This window comes from Lagopus leucura, unplaced genomic scaffold (genome assembly GCF_019238085.1).
Source record: "Lagopus leucura isolate 7727_CA_CO unplaced genomic scaffold, USGS_WTPT01 Super-Scaffold_100001, whole genome shotgun sequence".
In the NCBI taxonomy this organism is placed as follows: domain Eukaryota; kingdom Metazoa; phylum Chordata; class Aves; order Galliformes; family Phasianidae; genus Lagopus; species Lagopus leucura.
Genome location: NW_024962262.1, coordinates 25,630,097 through 25,644,075, shown reverse-complemented (window position 1 = coordinate 25,644,075; position 13,979 = coordinate 25,630,097). Strand labels below are relative to the sequence as shown.

Genomic DNA, 13,979 nt, shown 5'->3' with positions numbered 1-13,979 from the left:
GTACATGCTGTGAGTGTCAGCAGTGAGGACTCCAAATTGGGACCTACCTACTTATCTGACATCTTGGTTTGCACTCCAAGAAGCTCTGTTCATGTATGCAGTATCATAAGTACTGGTAGTGAATCTGGTCCTCTCATAATGTGCTCTGCATAGCTAGAATTCGCAGAATCACAGAATTGCAGGGGCTGGAAGGGACCTCTAGAGATCATTGAGTCCAGCCCTAAAATTCCTTATCTCATTTTCAGAGGGTGAGAAGTAAACTGCTTTAATGCCTGTCTCTGTGCTTCCTTCTTCTGGCTGCTGTAACATGAACCATTTTGTGGATGATACATATGCAGAACTGATGTGTGCTTAAAAATAAACACAGGTTCAGGCAGTGGTTGGCAACTTAACCTACAGTTAAGAGTAGATATCAAGAATGAAAAATGTGGTAACAAAAGTTCTCTATTTTATTAATTTTCCATTTCTCTATTAGAAGCCAGGTTCCTACTTGTGAATTTATTCAGCTGTATGCAAGTGGTTTTAAAGTGGAATTGCTGTAGAATGGTTTTCAGTAGTGTTCTGGGTTTTTTTGTTTTTATTTTTATTTACAAAATGTTAATAGAACCTTTTTTCCTTTAATTTTTGCTGTCGAGGAGACTTGGATACTATTAGCTCTTTGTTTTGCAGAAGGTAAGTTCTACAAATTGCGCAAGCTTGGTTGGTTTTTGTATTTTTTTTTTCTGAGCAGGTAAAAGCTAATTTTCCTGATAGTCTTTCACAGATTTGTATACTGCTTAGAAGAATGAGCATTCTCAAATGAAATCATAGAATAATAGGGTAGTGTTTAAAATTGGCCCAATCAGACTGCAGATTCTTTTGGTGAGACCACATTATTGATTTTTATGGAAGAGCATTGCTCTCTATAACTTCCTGAAGGGAGGTTGTAGTGAGCTGGGGGTCGGCCTCTTCTCTCGTGTCATTAGTGATAGGACCAGAGGGAATGGTTTCAAGCTACGGCAGGGGAGATTCAGGCTGGACATGAGGAAGTATTACTTTTCAGAAAGGGTGGTCAGGCACTGGAATGGACTGCCCAGGGAGGTGGTGGAGTCACCGAGCCTGGGGGTGTTCAAGGAAAGGCTGGATGTTGTGTTGAGGGACATGGTTTAGTGGCAGCTATTGGGAATAGGTGAACGGTTGGACTGGATGATCTTTTAGGTCTTTTCCAACCTTGGTGATTCTATGATTCTATGATTGTATTGCTCCTTGCAGAACAGTTGCCTCTACACGCACTCAGGAGTCTTCAGTAAATAGAATCTCACTGGTGTAGCATACTGTCAATGTTTTACAGGCTGGTTTAACCCGGTTCTGTGACTAGTGAGATGGGGGAACCCATGGACCCATGCCCCAGGAGAGAGAAAAGGTGGTGGGTCTAAAAAATAACGATGGCAGTGATTTGAGGAGAAAGAGACTAATTTACTAAATAAGGATGCAAGATAGCACATTTAGCACATTATAATACAATATAATACAATATTATACAATATAATTTGAATTGAAGGTAATAAGATGAGAGAGAGTGTCCGAAAACCAAAGGCCTTACTGTAATGCTTAGGTGAGCAGTAGGGAAGAGAGAGCATCACATGATAAGAGAAGAGTTTTATCTTTCCCTCTGTGCAGAAACTGTAACGGAACAGGATGCAGTCCTCTGGGAGATGTAGTTCTTCTTCACTTCTAGGACAGGTACCCAGAACTAGAGCATTAACTCTTTAACTCTCAGTGTACTACATGGTGCTATGATGTGTAATAATGGTAAGCAGACATGATAAAACCATGGCACATACAGCTTTTGGAAATGATTTATCATCTAAATCTTCTGATCAGCTGTGCAGTGAGCTTACAGATTCATCAGCATTGCTTGGCATGCACAGTAAGGCCATTATGTGAAAGAACAGATTGCATTGCTTTACAGGTTGTATACTGATGTGAGAGTTTGCTTTAACTTAGAGGTGATGGTTGGAAGTGGGAATTCGTCTGTGCAGAGGAGGGAGTCTCCTGCAAGGCGTGAATACTGCACACCCATCAAAGCAAATTTGGGATAAACTGGATTTCAGCTTTCAGAGATGATACTGTGAAATACTCTGTTCAGCCGAATGATAATTAAGCCTACCTCTGTAAATTAAGACACATTCAGGTCTTTACTCCAATTTGATGCCAGTAGTATGTGGAAACAGAACATTTTACTGTGTGCATATAATGTATAATAAAACAACCACATTAATTTCTCAGTAATACAAATGGAAGCTATTCCTCCATGAAGTTTCAGAGTAATGCCAGAGTAATTTACATCAGAAATAGGGAATTATCTGGATAAAATATCTTGCCCGTAGGTAGTGTTATGCAGTAAAATTGTTGAGTGTACAGTAAGGTGTGTTCTGTGCATGAAGTACAGATGCATCTTTCTGCATATGGTTCTTGTTAGATTCTTCATTTTATTCACTTCTAGTCAGCCTGATGATGCCAGGCAGCAGTGCAAGAAACCCTAAAGACCCTCTTAGAGGATGTGTGAAAACTGAGGCCAGTGTGATAGACTTCAGTTTAGAAGACTTGCCTAACTTGTTTCTTAAATCTCTGTTATAAAAATTCATGTCTGGGACTTTCCATGCTAAAACCATTCTGATGTTAGGTATTAAATGAAAAAAATCATTAAAGGTGTTTTTGCAGAGCAGTGTGTTGAGCAGGTTTTTGTTCTTGCCCCAAGCTTAAAAAATGTTTTCGTGTATTTCATGAATTACTAATGCTCAAGACCCAGTAATAGAAGCTAAATTGCTACCCGCAGCGTTTTATGACAGAGGATTGGCCCCATCTCAGCTGTTAACTGATGGATTGTAAAAAGTTTATTTATCTCTGGTGAGATTATCAGATGGACATATCCAACTTGATTTTTAATGTCTGGCATAATTATCTGATGTTAAAGTTTTTCCTTGTTCTCTCTCTCTCTCTTTTTCTTTTTTCTTTTTTCTTTTTTTTTTTAATACTTTGTGCTCTAGCAAGCAGAGATGAGCTCCAATCGAGAAAAGTCAAACTGGACTATGATGAAGTTGGTACATGTCAGAAAGATGTCATAAATGTTTGGGATAAGAAGTTACTTAACTGCAGAGCCAAAATTCGATGTGATATGGAAGATATTCATGGTATTTTGAAAGAAGGTATTTACACAAGATGGCTTTATTTATTTTATTTAGCTATCAAGTCTGAGGATCTTTTTTGTTGTTGCCTTTTTATACTAAAGGAAATCCACCAGCAGTACCCTGGTTTTGGTAGCAGAAAATCATTTTAAAAACTGCCTTCTTTTTGCTTGTATCTCCACATTTTATGGCTATCAAACTGAAAGTAGGTGGTTTTGTGTCTGAAAGATGTGGAGCTTTTGGAGAGTCGTAGAGGAGGACCATGAAGTTAGGCTGAGGGAACTGGGCTTCTTCAGCCTGGAAAAGAGGAGTTTGCAGGGAGACCTTGTTGTGGCCTTCCAGTATTTAAAGGGAATTTATAAACAGGAGGAGAATCGACTTTTTATACAGTTAGATAGTGATAGGACAAGGGGGAATAGTTTTAAATTAAAGGAGGGGAGATTTAGATTATATATCAGGGGAGGATTTTACTGAGAGTGGTGAGCTGCTGGAACAGGTTGCCTAGAGAAGTTGTGGGTGCTTCATCCCTGGAAGTGTTTAAGGCCAGGTTGGATGGGGCCGCGGGCAATCTGATCTCGTACTTGATCTAGCAGCTGGCAACCCTGCCTGTTGCTGAGAGGTTGGAACTTGATAATCCTTGAGGTTCCTTCCAACCCAAGCCATTCTGTGATTCTAGGATATGTAGTCATAGTCCTAAAAGTAGCTCTTTATCTTGTTCTGGGTGGAGTTGTATATCTCTTCCTGCTGGAGGCTAACAGCCCGGAGGTAGCAAACTAAGTGATGTCTGTGCCTCAGTTGCCTAATGAAACTGCTCAGTGCAATTATCATAACTTTGTAGTTAATGTTGAGTTAGTGGGACTGAACTGGGAGAATGCAGTGTGTAGTGAAGAGCTTCTGAAGGTGTAAGGGATCCTCTGAGCTGGTTAAGCTAAGACTTCATAAAGCAAATTCTTGCATGTTACAGCTCAAACATCATGCCCTGGCTTAAGCCTCTTGTGTTCTGCCTGACCTGCAGGTGTACCAAAAAGTCGTCGAGGAGAAATTTGGCAATTTTTGGCTGTGCAGCATCGAGTCAGACACAGACTGCCAAACAAGCAGCAGCCTCCTGATGTCTCTTACAAAGAGCTTCTGAAACAACTGACTGCTCAGCAGCATGCCATCCTTGTAGATCTAGGTATGCCTGTTGGTGGCTGGGAGACCTTTCTGATGTTTTCCATGTGTCTAAGAGTAAATACACCAGTCTTAATGAAAGCTGTTGCTGGAGATGGATGCTGCTGTGTGAGCACAGTTTTCTGTACTGTGAGAATATGTTCTACATGTGTCACTTAGAAATGACTTGCTACAAGGACACTTAGATGATGTTATTCTTATTTACACTCTTCTATGTCTGTATCAAAAGAGGAAAACTGAGCAGTCATTTCTGCAAATTATGTGTGGGAAAAGAGAACATGAAATAAGTTCAGTGGATACAGTCTGAAGCCTGTGGTAAAATATGAATTGCTTTTACTCAAATCAACCTGCATATCGAAGCAAAAGGAGGAGGCCTGTGGGAAGAGAGGAAGGCTGTTATATAATGGATCTGGGTTTTTTGTTGTTGTTGTTTTTGTTTTAATTTTTTTTAGAAGCATTGAATATCAACTATTCCTCTCTCTTTACCTCAGGACGGACATTCCCTACACATCCTTACTTTTCTACCCAGCTGGGAGCAGGACAGCTATCGCTCTTTAATCTCCTGAAAGCATACTCTTTGCTGGACAAGGAAGTGGGTTACTGTCAAGGTATAAGCTTTGTAGCTGGAGTGCTGCTTCTACATATGAGCGAGGAACAGGCTTTTGAAATGCTGAAGTTCCTCATGTATGACCTTGGCTTTCGTAAACAGTACAGGCCAGACATGATGTCACTACAAGTAAGTCAGATCCTTTCCTAATGCAAACAGTTTTAAATGAATTCTGAGCTCTCTGAGGTTGCTCATGTTCTCCAGGGGCTTATGAAACTTCTTAATTCAGTTTTGGACATAATTAGGTACATAAAAATGTTACCATTAAACCCATTTTTGCCTCTGAATTTGCAAACAAAAAAGTCTGGAACTTGCAGACTTTTCTTGCCACGTGTTCCTATGGTCTCCTGTTTGGAAAGTCTGCTTTTCTCTGCTTGCATATGTACAGACAGAGTTTAAAGATAAATTTGATTTTGTTTTTCTTCGATTCATAAGGACTTGAGAGTTACAAAATTCTAAGTCAAGTCAATAGTGACACCCAGTGGCCAGTCTGTGCACTCCGTAGGCCATTCTCATGTGGCATCATACTTCTTTTCTTTCATTGTCTTCTTCCCGCTGCAAATCCCAACTCAGAATAAAAACAGACAAACAATGAATTGTGTAGCTTAGTAATGAAACGAGGTGACTTTTCAATATTAATCTTTACAAGCTATCTACAGATACTCAAGACTGCTTAGGAAGGAAACGGAATCTTTCAGATCTATATAAACTGTTTTTTCTCTAGGGAGATGACCTTTTAACATTTATATGGTATGCTGTAGTAGTAGACTTTAAGATGTTTTGAGAGTGACCATATGTTTAGGATTTCACTTTTTGATTTGTGTAAGTTTGAAACTTTCTTCATCGGAAACTTGTAGGAAGAAAGTTTTCTAATTTTGAGAATGTAGCCCTGCTTGCCCTTCGGATGATTTGATATCTCTTCCCACACCATTTGCTCTTAGGTTGTTAGAAGTACAAGTTTAATCTGCTGAAAACAAACTAAACTATTGAAAATGACTTAAGGAATCTCACTAAAGCCTCGTCTTTTTGTTCTGTTGTTTTTTGTTTTTTTGTTTTTTTTAATATGATTAGAACAGTTGTTAATTCTTTTGCAATTTTATCAGAATGCATACAAGCTTACGTGCAACATGAAGAAAAATGTTGAATTTTTTTTTTTTTAGGATAAAATTTCTTACTTGACTTCTCTTCTTAATTTTCAGGGAAAAGCAGTGATCTAGATTGTTCTTTCATAACAACCCCACTCTATAACTGGTTTACTGTCTTTGTGATATTACTTAAAAATTTCCCACATGAAAGTGTTTTGTATTGACAGTGTTCAGATTGTGTTTAAATAGCATCCTTACCATTTAAAACAAGGATTCAAATGCATGCACAAATATAGCAAACTTGCTAGAATGAGAAGCAATCTATCTGTGGACACTGACTGGTAGTTTCAAGTGCAGTCAGTCCGTGATAGAGAATAGTCATGAAGGCTATAAGTAGGAAAGCAACTAGATCCACTAAGTCATTTCCTTCTCAAGGAATAGAGTCACATTAAGCACAAGATACTCGTAATAGCAGAATTGCACCTAACAAGCAATAAATATCTTTCTGCTCCTTATTTTCTGCTTTTTATGAGCAACTTACTCTGGAATCTAAAATCAGTACAAAATCAAAATCACAAGGAAATAGTTTGCCAGAGTGCTATTTTTAGCATGGAATAGCAACTTTTAACAACTTTGCTTTGTACACTTTGAGAGGTTATATAGCAGCACTTTCTTGCATCAATATCTTAAATTTCTCTGGACTAGTGACATGAGCGAGGTGTGCTGGGAAATACTTACCTGGTACATCTCTACAGACTCATCTAATGTATTGTGTGGGTATAAGAAGCTGTCCAAAGCAATGTCTGTAGAAAAGGAGTCTTAAGTGCAGCAAAAATGTGGCCAAGCTTCAAAGGATGAAAGCTGAAATGGATAATTTCAGCCAGAAGTAGTTTGATTCTTTAACGAAGAGTTTAGATGTGTTGATGGTCTTACATTACTTTTACTTTCATTGATCCAAGATGGCAATTCTAGTGTGTTGCTCCAATTAGATCAGTATGTTCTCTTCTTACCTGAAGTCTGTGAATCTGAAATGATACTTCTTTAATTAATAACGAGGTTCAAACTTTCATTGTTATTGATGACTATGTTGGTTTTAATTCATTAGGACTGAGTTGCTTAGATATGGGTGGATATCAACTGAGGCCCTAAGCAGCAATTTTACAATGCCATCTATATTGAAGTTAATATCTCTTGAGTGAAAAAAGAAGGGTAAAGCTGAATTAGTCTTTTTCCACTTCCCTTTCCTCTGCTCCCCTGATGCACTGTAGATTCAGATGTATCAGCTGTCAAGGCTTCTTCACGATTACCACAGAGACCTCTATAATCATCTTGAAGAAAATGAAATCAGCCCCAGTCTTTATGCTGCACCGTGGTTTCTTACACTGTTTGCATCTCAGTTTCCATTGGGATTTGTAGCCAGAGTATTTGGTAAGAATGATTATTCTCTTGCAATAATAAATAGAATGACATTGTTCATTGTGTTTTGAAACTCAAAGGGAATAGTTTTCTATATACTAATGATGTTTGGGGTGACTGTTGCGGGTGTCGAGTAGCAATACTTCTCCTACTGGGATGTCATTTCCATTTTGAAGAGGAAAACCAAATGTATTCTTTCAAACATCAAACATGAACAATTGATTATCTTCTGTTATTAGTCAGGATTTGAGAAAAAAAGAAAAGTTTGTGGTGAATGCCTTTTGTGCATCTAGTGTTTAGTCAAATCTGCAGAAAAGTTCATCTCGTGAAACTTGCAAATTGAACTTCAGCATGGTGAAGAAGAAAAAGAATGTATTGGTTTTCAAGGAAGTATGTCTGAAAAGCTTCTGATAAGTAAAAATTCAAGTTAATTTGGACTTAAACGATGTTTTAAGTATTCGTTTATATTGAAGTGTCTTAGTATGCCTCCTATTCTATTTCACTAGTTTTCCACGATACTCTTCAGATAATGGTACAGAAGCTTAAATATTGGTTATGCTTTGTAATTTTCACAGTGTCAGCATAAGCAGTTGGTTTTATCTTCTTTTAATGTAGAAAAAAACACAGCTTAATCAAATCCCTACTAATGCAGCATTTTATTTTTTGTTTTGTTCCATGTGTAAAACTCACTATGTGCAAATATGCAACAAACATATACTTCCTCTTAAAACAGACACCTTTTCATTTGATTTTCATTTTTCTATTTTCTTAAGGAATGTATATCTTCTGTCTCATTTTTTATTACTAGAAGTTTTTTTTCCTCTTTTTTTTTTTTACTTGCTTTGCAAGGATTTTCTTGTCTACTTTCTCTGTTTTGATATGTTAATTTCTGTATTCCAGAGTTGTGGGTTTTTCTTTTTTGCAGCAAATGTTTTCTGACTACACTTTGGGTGAACAACTGATTTCTCTATTTTTCAGTAGTATTTGTGTTACGGATTCATGTCCTTTCCAATAGGATTATCAAATTCCTGGACACTCAAGCATTTTTATGTGTTTTCTTTTTGATTCTATTTTTCAAGACAAAAGTGTGATGATTTTTTGATTGTTGTATTTTAATTTTTATTTTTTTTTACCCCCAGTTTCAGTGGACATCTGATTTGGAAAATTAATTCTTTAGGTCAGAGTTTATTACTCTGTCAAATGAGCTGAGCAAGGCATGTTTTTATTTAAAAATTGAGAAGCCAACATGCTGTTTTACTTCCTAGTGCTTTGGATTCCTGCCTCTTCAGTGTCTTACACTCAGTTGTCACATACTGATAACAGATGGCTGATGTCTGCCAATTACAAATTATATGCTTATAGAATGTACTTGTACTGGTTAAATGTGTATCCTAGACTTGAGAAGAGGAAGCTTTGGAAACTGTGTCTGAATAGTATGACTGCCTCAGTGGTGTCCTGATGCTACCCCATGGTGTCAGACTAGGATTAGGGATGGCCTCACTGTATAACTGTTGGAGGCTGGGATGTTCAGCAGTATAGCCCTGCGCTTGGTGGTGTGATGAAGCCCGAGAGCGAAGGAGGCTTATCTGAACTGCTCATACATTGTGTTCATCTCAATAGCCTCTGTTCTGCTGCTGATAGTAAGCTTTTAGTTAGCAGTGAGATTTCTAATTTCTGTGCAGTCTCTCTCAACTGACTTGTGCAGAGCCTGCAGTTCCCCTCACACCCATGCAATTATTACGTAATTACCTCAAAATAAAGGTTTGAAGCATAAATTATAGCTAATGTGATAGTTATGATGGATTTTGAGAAAGGTATGGTTGGTAGTGGAAATCTCATGATCGTTTTTAAGGACTATTAAGGTCCATTGGGGAGACCTGATAGCGGCCTATCAGTGTTCTAAAGGGGGGGGGGGGGGGGGGGAGGCGGAGGGAAAAGGGACCGGAAGAAACAACAGGAAAGACTGTATAGAAGAGTTGAGATAGAACAAGGGGAAATGGTTTTAAACTAGAACAGGGGAGATTTAGACTAGATATAAGGAAAAGGGTTTGTTTTTTTTTTTTTATAATAAGGGTGGTGAGGCACTGGAACAGGTTGCCCAGAGAGGTTGTGGTTGCCCCATCCCTGGAGGCATTCAAGGTCAGGCTGGACAGGGTTCTGATCAACCTGATGTAGCTGTATGTGTCTCTATTCATTGCAGGGGAGTTGAACTAGATGACCTTTAAGGGTCCTTTCCAACTTGAACCATTCTGTGACTAGCTTCTGCATGTAGAAAACAGCAAAACATCAATATGCTGTGATGTGATCCACTTCCCAGTTGTTTTTCAGTCACAGATGCATTTAAAATCAGCTAGCAGTTATTTAACAGTGTGTAGCAGAGTAGGTAGTAATGAAAAGTTTATTGCAGACAACTATTGCAGACGTAGAAAGCATGTCATTTGCAAGATGATAGAAAATGCTCGTATCTGTTTTAGCCTTATGCTGAAGTAAGACAGGTTGCACTTCTGAACTGAATAAATCTGCGGTATGTTTGCTTTAAAATAAAATAATAAAGCAAAAAAAAAAAATCACTCATTTTCAATTATTTTCATTCATTTTCAATTATTTTCTTTTTTAGACATTATTTTTCTTCAAGGAACAGAAGTCATATTTAAAGTAGCACTGAGTCTACTTAGCAGTCAAGAGACAGCTATAATGGGATGTGAGAGTTTTGAGAATATTGTTGATTTTCTTAAAACCACTATTCCAGATATGACTCAACCTCAAATGGAAAAGATTATTACCCAGGTAAGTTTGTTTTTCTCTCTACTTCTTTTCCAATTTAGTTTACTTTTAGAAGTCTGTGCCTAAGGAAGGCTACAGAGTATGTAGAAGTCTTCTCAGGATGTCCCTTTTTGTGTGAAATGCAATGGATTCATTTTCCCCGTAACTTGCGTAGAAATAGGTCATCAGGAAGCACTTCATCACTGTGTGAGTGATGGTGCACTGGCTCAGACTGCCCAGAGAGGCTGTGGAATCTCCTTGGAGATCTCTGAAAGCTTCCTGGATGTGGACGTGGGCACCCTGCTCCAAGTGGCCCTGATGGAGCTTGGTTTGGGCCAGATGGCCACAAGAAAGAACCTTCTGACCTCAGCCCTTCTGTGATTGTGTGATGATTGATTTTTCAGCGGGTTTAGAACTCCCATTGTAGAAAGACTTCAGTTACTACATTATTGTTAGTACTAAAGATACAAAAGTGGGTTATCTTTTCCTGTCCCAGCTGTTGGGAAAACATGACTCCTATACGTTTCATCTTCAGAAGGGTAAAAGCAGAGTCACTGCAATTTGGTGGCAAAAATAGCAAATGAAAGATAGACAAAGAATTACTGGTATTGATGTAGGAAAGAGCCTAGTTTGTTGTGGAGTACTGACAGTGCTTGGGTTCTTCATCTCTCCACATCCTCTTTCTCTGCAATGAAGATGCAAATTGAGCGTGAATCTCAGTCTAGTACCTGAGCTGAGAATGGGTGAGCAGTTTTCCCTGTTCATGTGGCAACTAGAGATAATAAAAGAGCTCTGGAAAACCATCTCTCCATGCAGGAGTTCAGTTAATACTGATGTATTCCTGTTGCTCACTTAACATCAGAATGATTCTAGTGCTGTCAGTTAAGTCACTTGTTGATGTCATTTAAATCTTCACTTCCTCTTTGTACTGACTGTGATAGCAATGCTGAACCTGTATCAGGCACTTCAGTGTCTACCTTCACACCTCAATAATTCTGGCAGTGGCAGAGATGATAGTTCAGTGTTTTTGATACTGTAGAAAATAAATCTCTGTCCTGCAGTCTGTGTGCATTGCAGAGCAACCTTGCTATGATGAAAATGGTAGAAGTGACTTTGTGCAGAGCCATATCTGATCAAGTAAACAGTTTATGTTGTCTCAGTGGTCATGGGTCATACATGGGTCAGCATAGCTCTGAGATGAAGGTTACTTGCCTGCCTGTGGTGTGGTCCCATGCTGGTCAGCCTTCTGGATCTGCATTCATGTGCCCACTGCTTGCATCATATCACTCCTACCTGGGCTGCTGCAGGTGGAGTCATTTGGCTATCTTAATATTGTCATTCTCAGGACCTTTGTTATTGCAGAGAATGAAAGAAAAATGCAGGATATTGAAAGATATGCACGACTACAGTGCTCTGATAGAGTTGACTAGGTAGTCAGCCCAGCAAAATGGAATTTAGCAAAATGACCACTTTTAAGTTCCGTCTCATTTTAAATAACCTGAAGAGTAGTGAATGTAGAGCAAAACGTGGGGGATCCATGTGTTTTCTATTTGTGAAATGTTTGTGACTTCTGTAACAAGGAGCAGCATTGATGTCACAGTAGTCATCCTTCCTAGTATAAAGTATCTGGTAACTTTCAGAAGTTGAGATGTTGTGACCAAGTGTACAAACAGAGGTTATATGACCCTGATGGTTGTCTTGGATCACCCTTTTGTCTTTAATTAAAAAAAAATAAAATAAAAATTGTCTTCAACTTAGCACTCCTGCACAAAAGATCATAAGATCTGATAGCAAGAGGTGATATTTGGCAACATTGTTGTGATCAGATTTATTCTAAAGTCTATATGCTAAAATATTCTTGCTTGAAAAATAGCTTATTTTTGAAAGGTACAGGAAAAAAAAAAAAAAAGAAGAATCAAACAAAGAATAATCTCTTAGACAAACTTTCAAATAGAATAAATGTGCTGTTTCTCTAATGTAGTTAAAAATTCTTTTATCTCATGGCAGGTATTTGAGATGGATATTTCAAAACAGCTGCATGCCTATGAAGTAGAGTACCATGTTCTGCAGGATGAACTGCAGGAAAATGTGAATCTCTGTGATGATGGTGAACCCCTGGAGAAGCTGGAGAGAGCAAATAACCACCTGAAAAGGCAAAACATGGATTTGTTGGAGAAGCTACAGGTAAATGAGTGAAGATAACAAACTTGTGGAGAAGTCATTCCTATGGCTCAGCTGATAGCAAAGTATCTTTTCATAACTGTACAAGAAATGTTCTAATTGTAAGATCTTATGCAGCTAAGCTTGACAATGATTTGCTTCTCAATTACAAGGATTTGCTTCTGCTTCTGTTAGGCATTTTTAACTTGCTTGTCATTCCTTACATTCTTCCTTCTTGTTTTAGATTCCTTTTTTCCTCAAAATATTTCTACGGTTCATGTAAAAGTTGTTGGTTAAATTTTATGCATCTTGCTGAAAAAAACAAAACAAAACAAAACAGTTCTGTCCCTTCATCACCTTGCTTCTCTACTGAGAAGCAAGTTGCTACTTGCTTCTCTATTTCTGTTTTAAGAAATAATCCATAGTTGAGTAGGCTTACTTTCTCCAGATCTTTGTAGGCAGTATCTTTCTGTTTCTGTCTGATGAAGCTCCTAAACACATTCTTGATTTGGAAGATGGCCTCTTGTAGCAAACTTGAATAAAGCTGTGTGCCCGCAAAACCTTGCTTGATTCAGTCATGCTTTACAAAGACTTCTTTTCCTCCTTCACTCTTCAACCTTTCTCCAATAGCCTGACCAAGACTTTGTTTCAAGTTTTCTTATATGCATTGTCTTGCATTTTCTTGAAAGAGTAGTTCTTGCATCACCTGGCCACTTACTGGAGTCAAGTGTTACTTGAACAAGCATAGTGAAAGTCTCAGAGAGCACCTTCATCTCAGGAAACCTGAAAATAGAAACAGGAAAAAAATAAAGTGGAGATTGGGACATTGTTATTTTTCTGTTTAATGTGCTGAGATTGCTGTGCAGTGTTCTTCTGGTGTTGTTGAAAATAAGGATTACTTTTTCATTATCATTATTTTTACTATATTATTGTTTGTTGTTTTGTTTTTTGGGCTTTTTTTTTTTTTTTTTTTTTTTTTGACTACTGCCTGACCTTTTATCTCTGTTCTAAAAATGCACCAAGGGCACAGAATAATTACGAGTTAATAATTTGAAAGGTTCCTTGTAAGTTCTTCTATTCTTCCAGACTGCTGTGTCATAATGTGTCTTCATTCGTTCCTTACACTCTTTGTCTTTTTGTTTGTACTGCTTCTTCATTATTGTTCTTTGCTTTGGCCCTTACCTGGGAATAGTCAGAATTTCCTCACTTCTTATGAAGAAGCATTTGCATCTGCTGAGGTGCAGGGTTTCTGATTTCTATTCAGTGTCCTATTCCCAGAAGAAACTATAGGTCTTTTGTTGGAGGGGAGGGAACACTGTCTACTTTTCAAGTGAACCATTTTAAGGTTCATTTCCTCTCTCATCTCTCCACCCTGCTAATTTTATTTCATAGGGTTCTCATTGCTCCCACACTGTCAGTAGGCACTTTTCCAGTGCTATTGATGCTCCCAATTTTCTTTTTTCCCCTGTAACTTCAGTTCTTTGTTACTTCCAAGTGTTGCTTACTTGCTGCAGCTTGTGTACCTCCTTCCTTGTGTAAAGCTTTCAGAAGTCCTTCAGATTAATTTGGCATCTCTAAGGAGATTCAGTGCATGGTATACAGTAGAAATCC

The 13,979-nt window shown here is 38.1% G+C and overlaps 1 protein-coding gene across 2 annotated transcripts in view; it reads left to right on the top strand.

Moving 5' to 3' along the window:
* Positions 1 to 13,979, top strand: part of TBC1D4 (TBC1 domain family member 4) — a 103,960-nt gene that overhangs the window by 87,624 nt on the left and 2,357 nt on the right. The window contains exons 14-20 of one of the 2 annotated variants that reach the window (XM_042867883.1): positions 670 to 672; positions 3,030 to 3,188; positions 4,183 to 4,341; positions 4,829 to 5,073; positions 7,298 to 7,457; positions 10,063 to 10,232; positions 12,216 to 12,392. In XM_042867883.1, coding sequence (XP_042723817.1) covers positions 670 to 672; positions 3,030 to 3,188; positions 4,183 to 4,341; positions 4,829 to 5,073; positions 7,298 to 7,457; positions 10,063 to 10,232; positions 12,216 to 12,392 — 1,073 coding nt within the window. The remainder of the gene's footprint in view (positions 1 to 669; positions 673 to 3,029; positions 3,189 to 4,182; positions 4,342 to 4,828; positions 5,074 to 7,297; positions 7,458 to 10,062; positions 10,233 to 12,215; positions 12,393 to 13,979) is intronic. The other variant, XM_042867885.1, reaches the window with a different exon arrangement.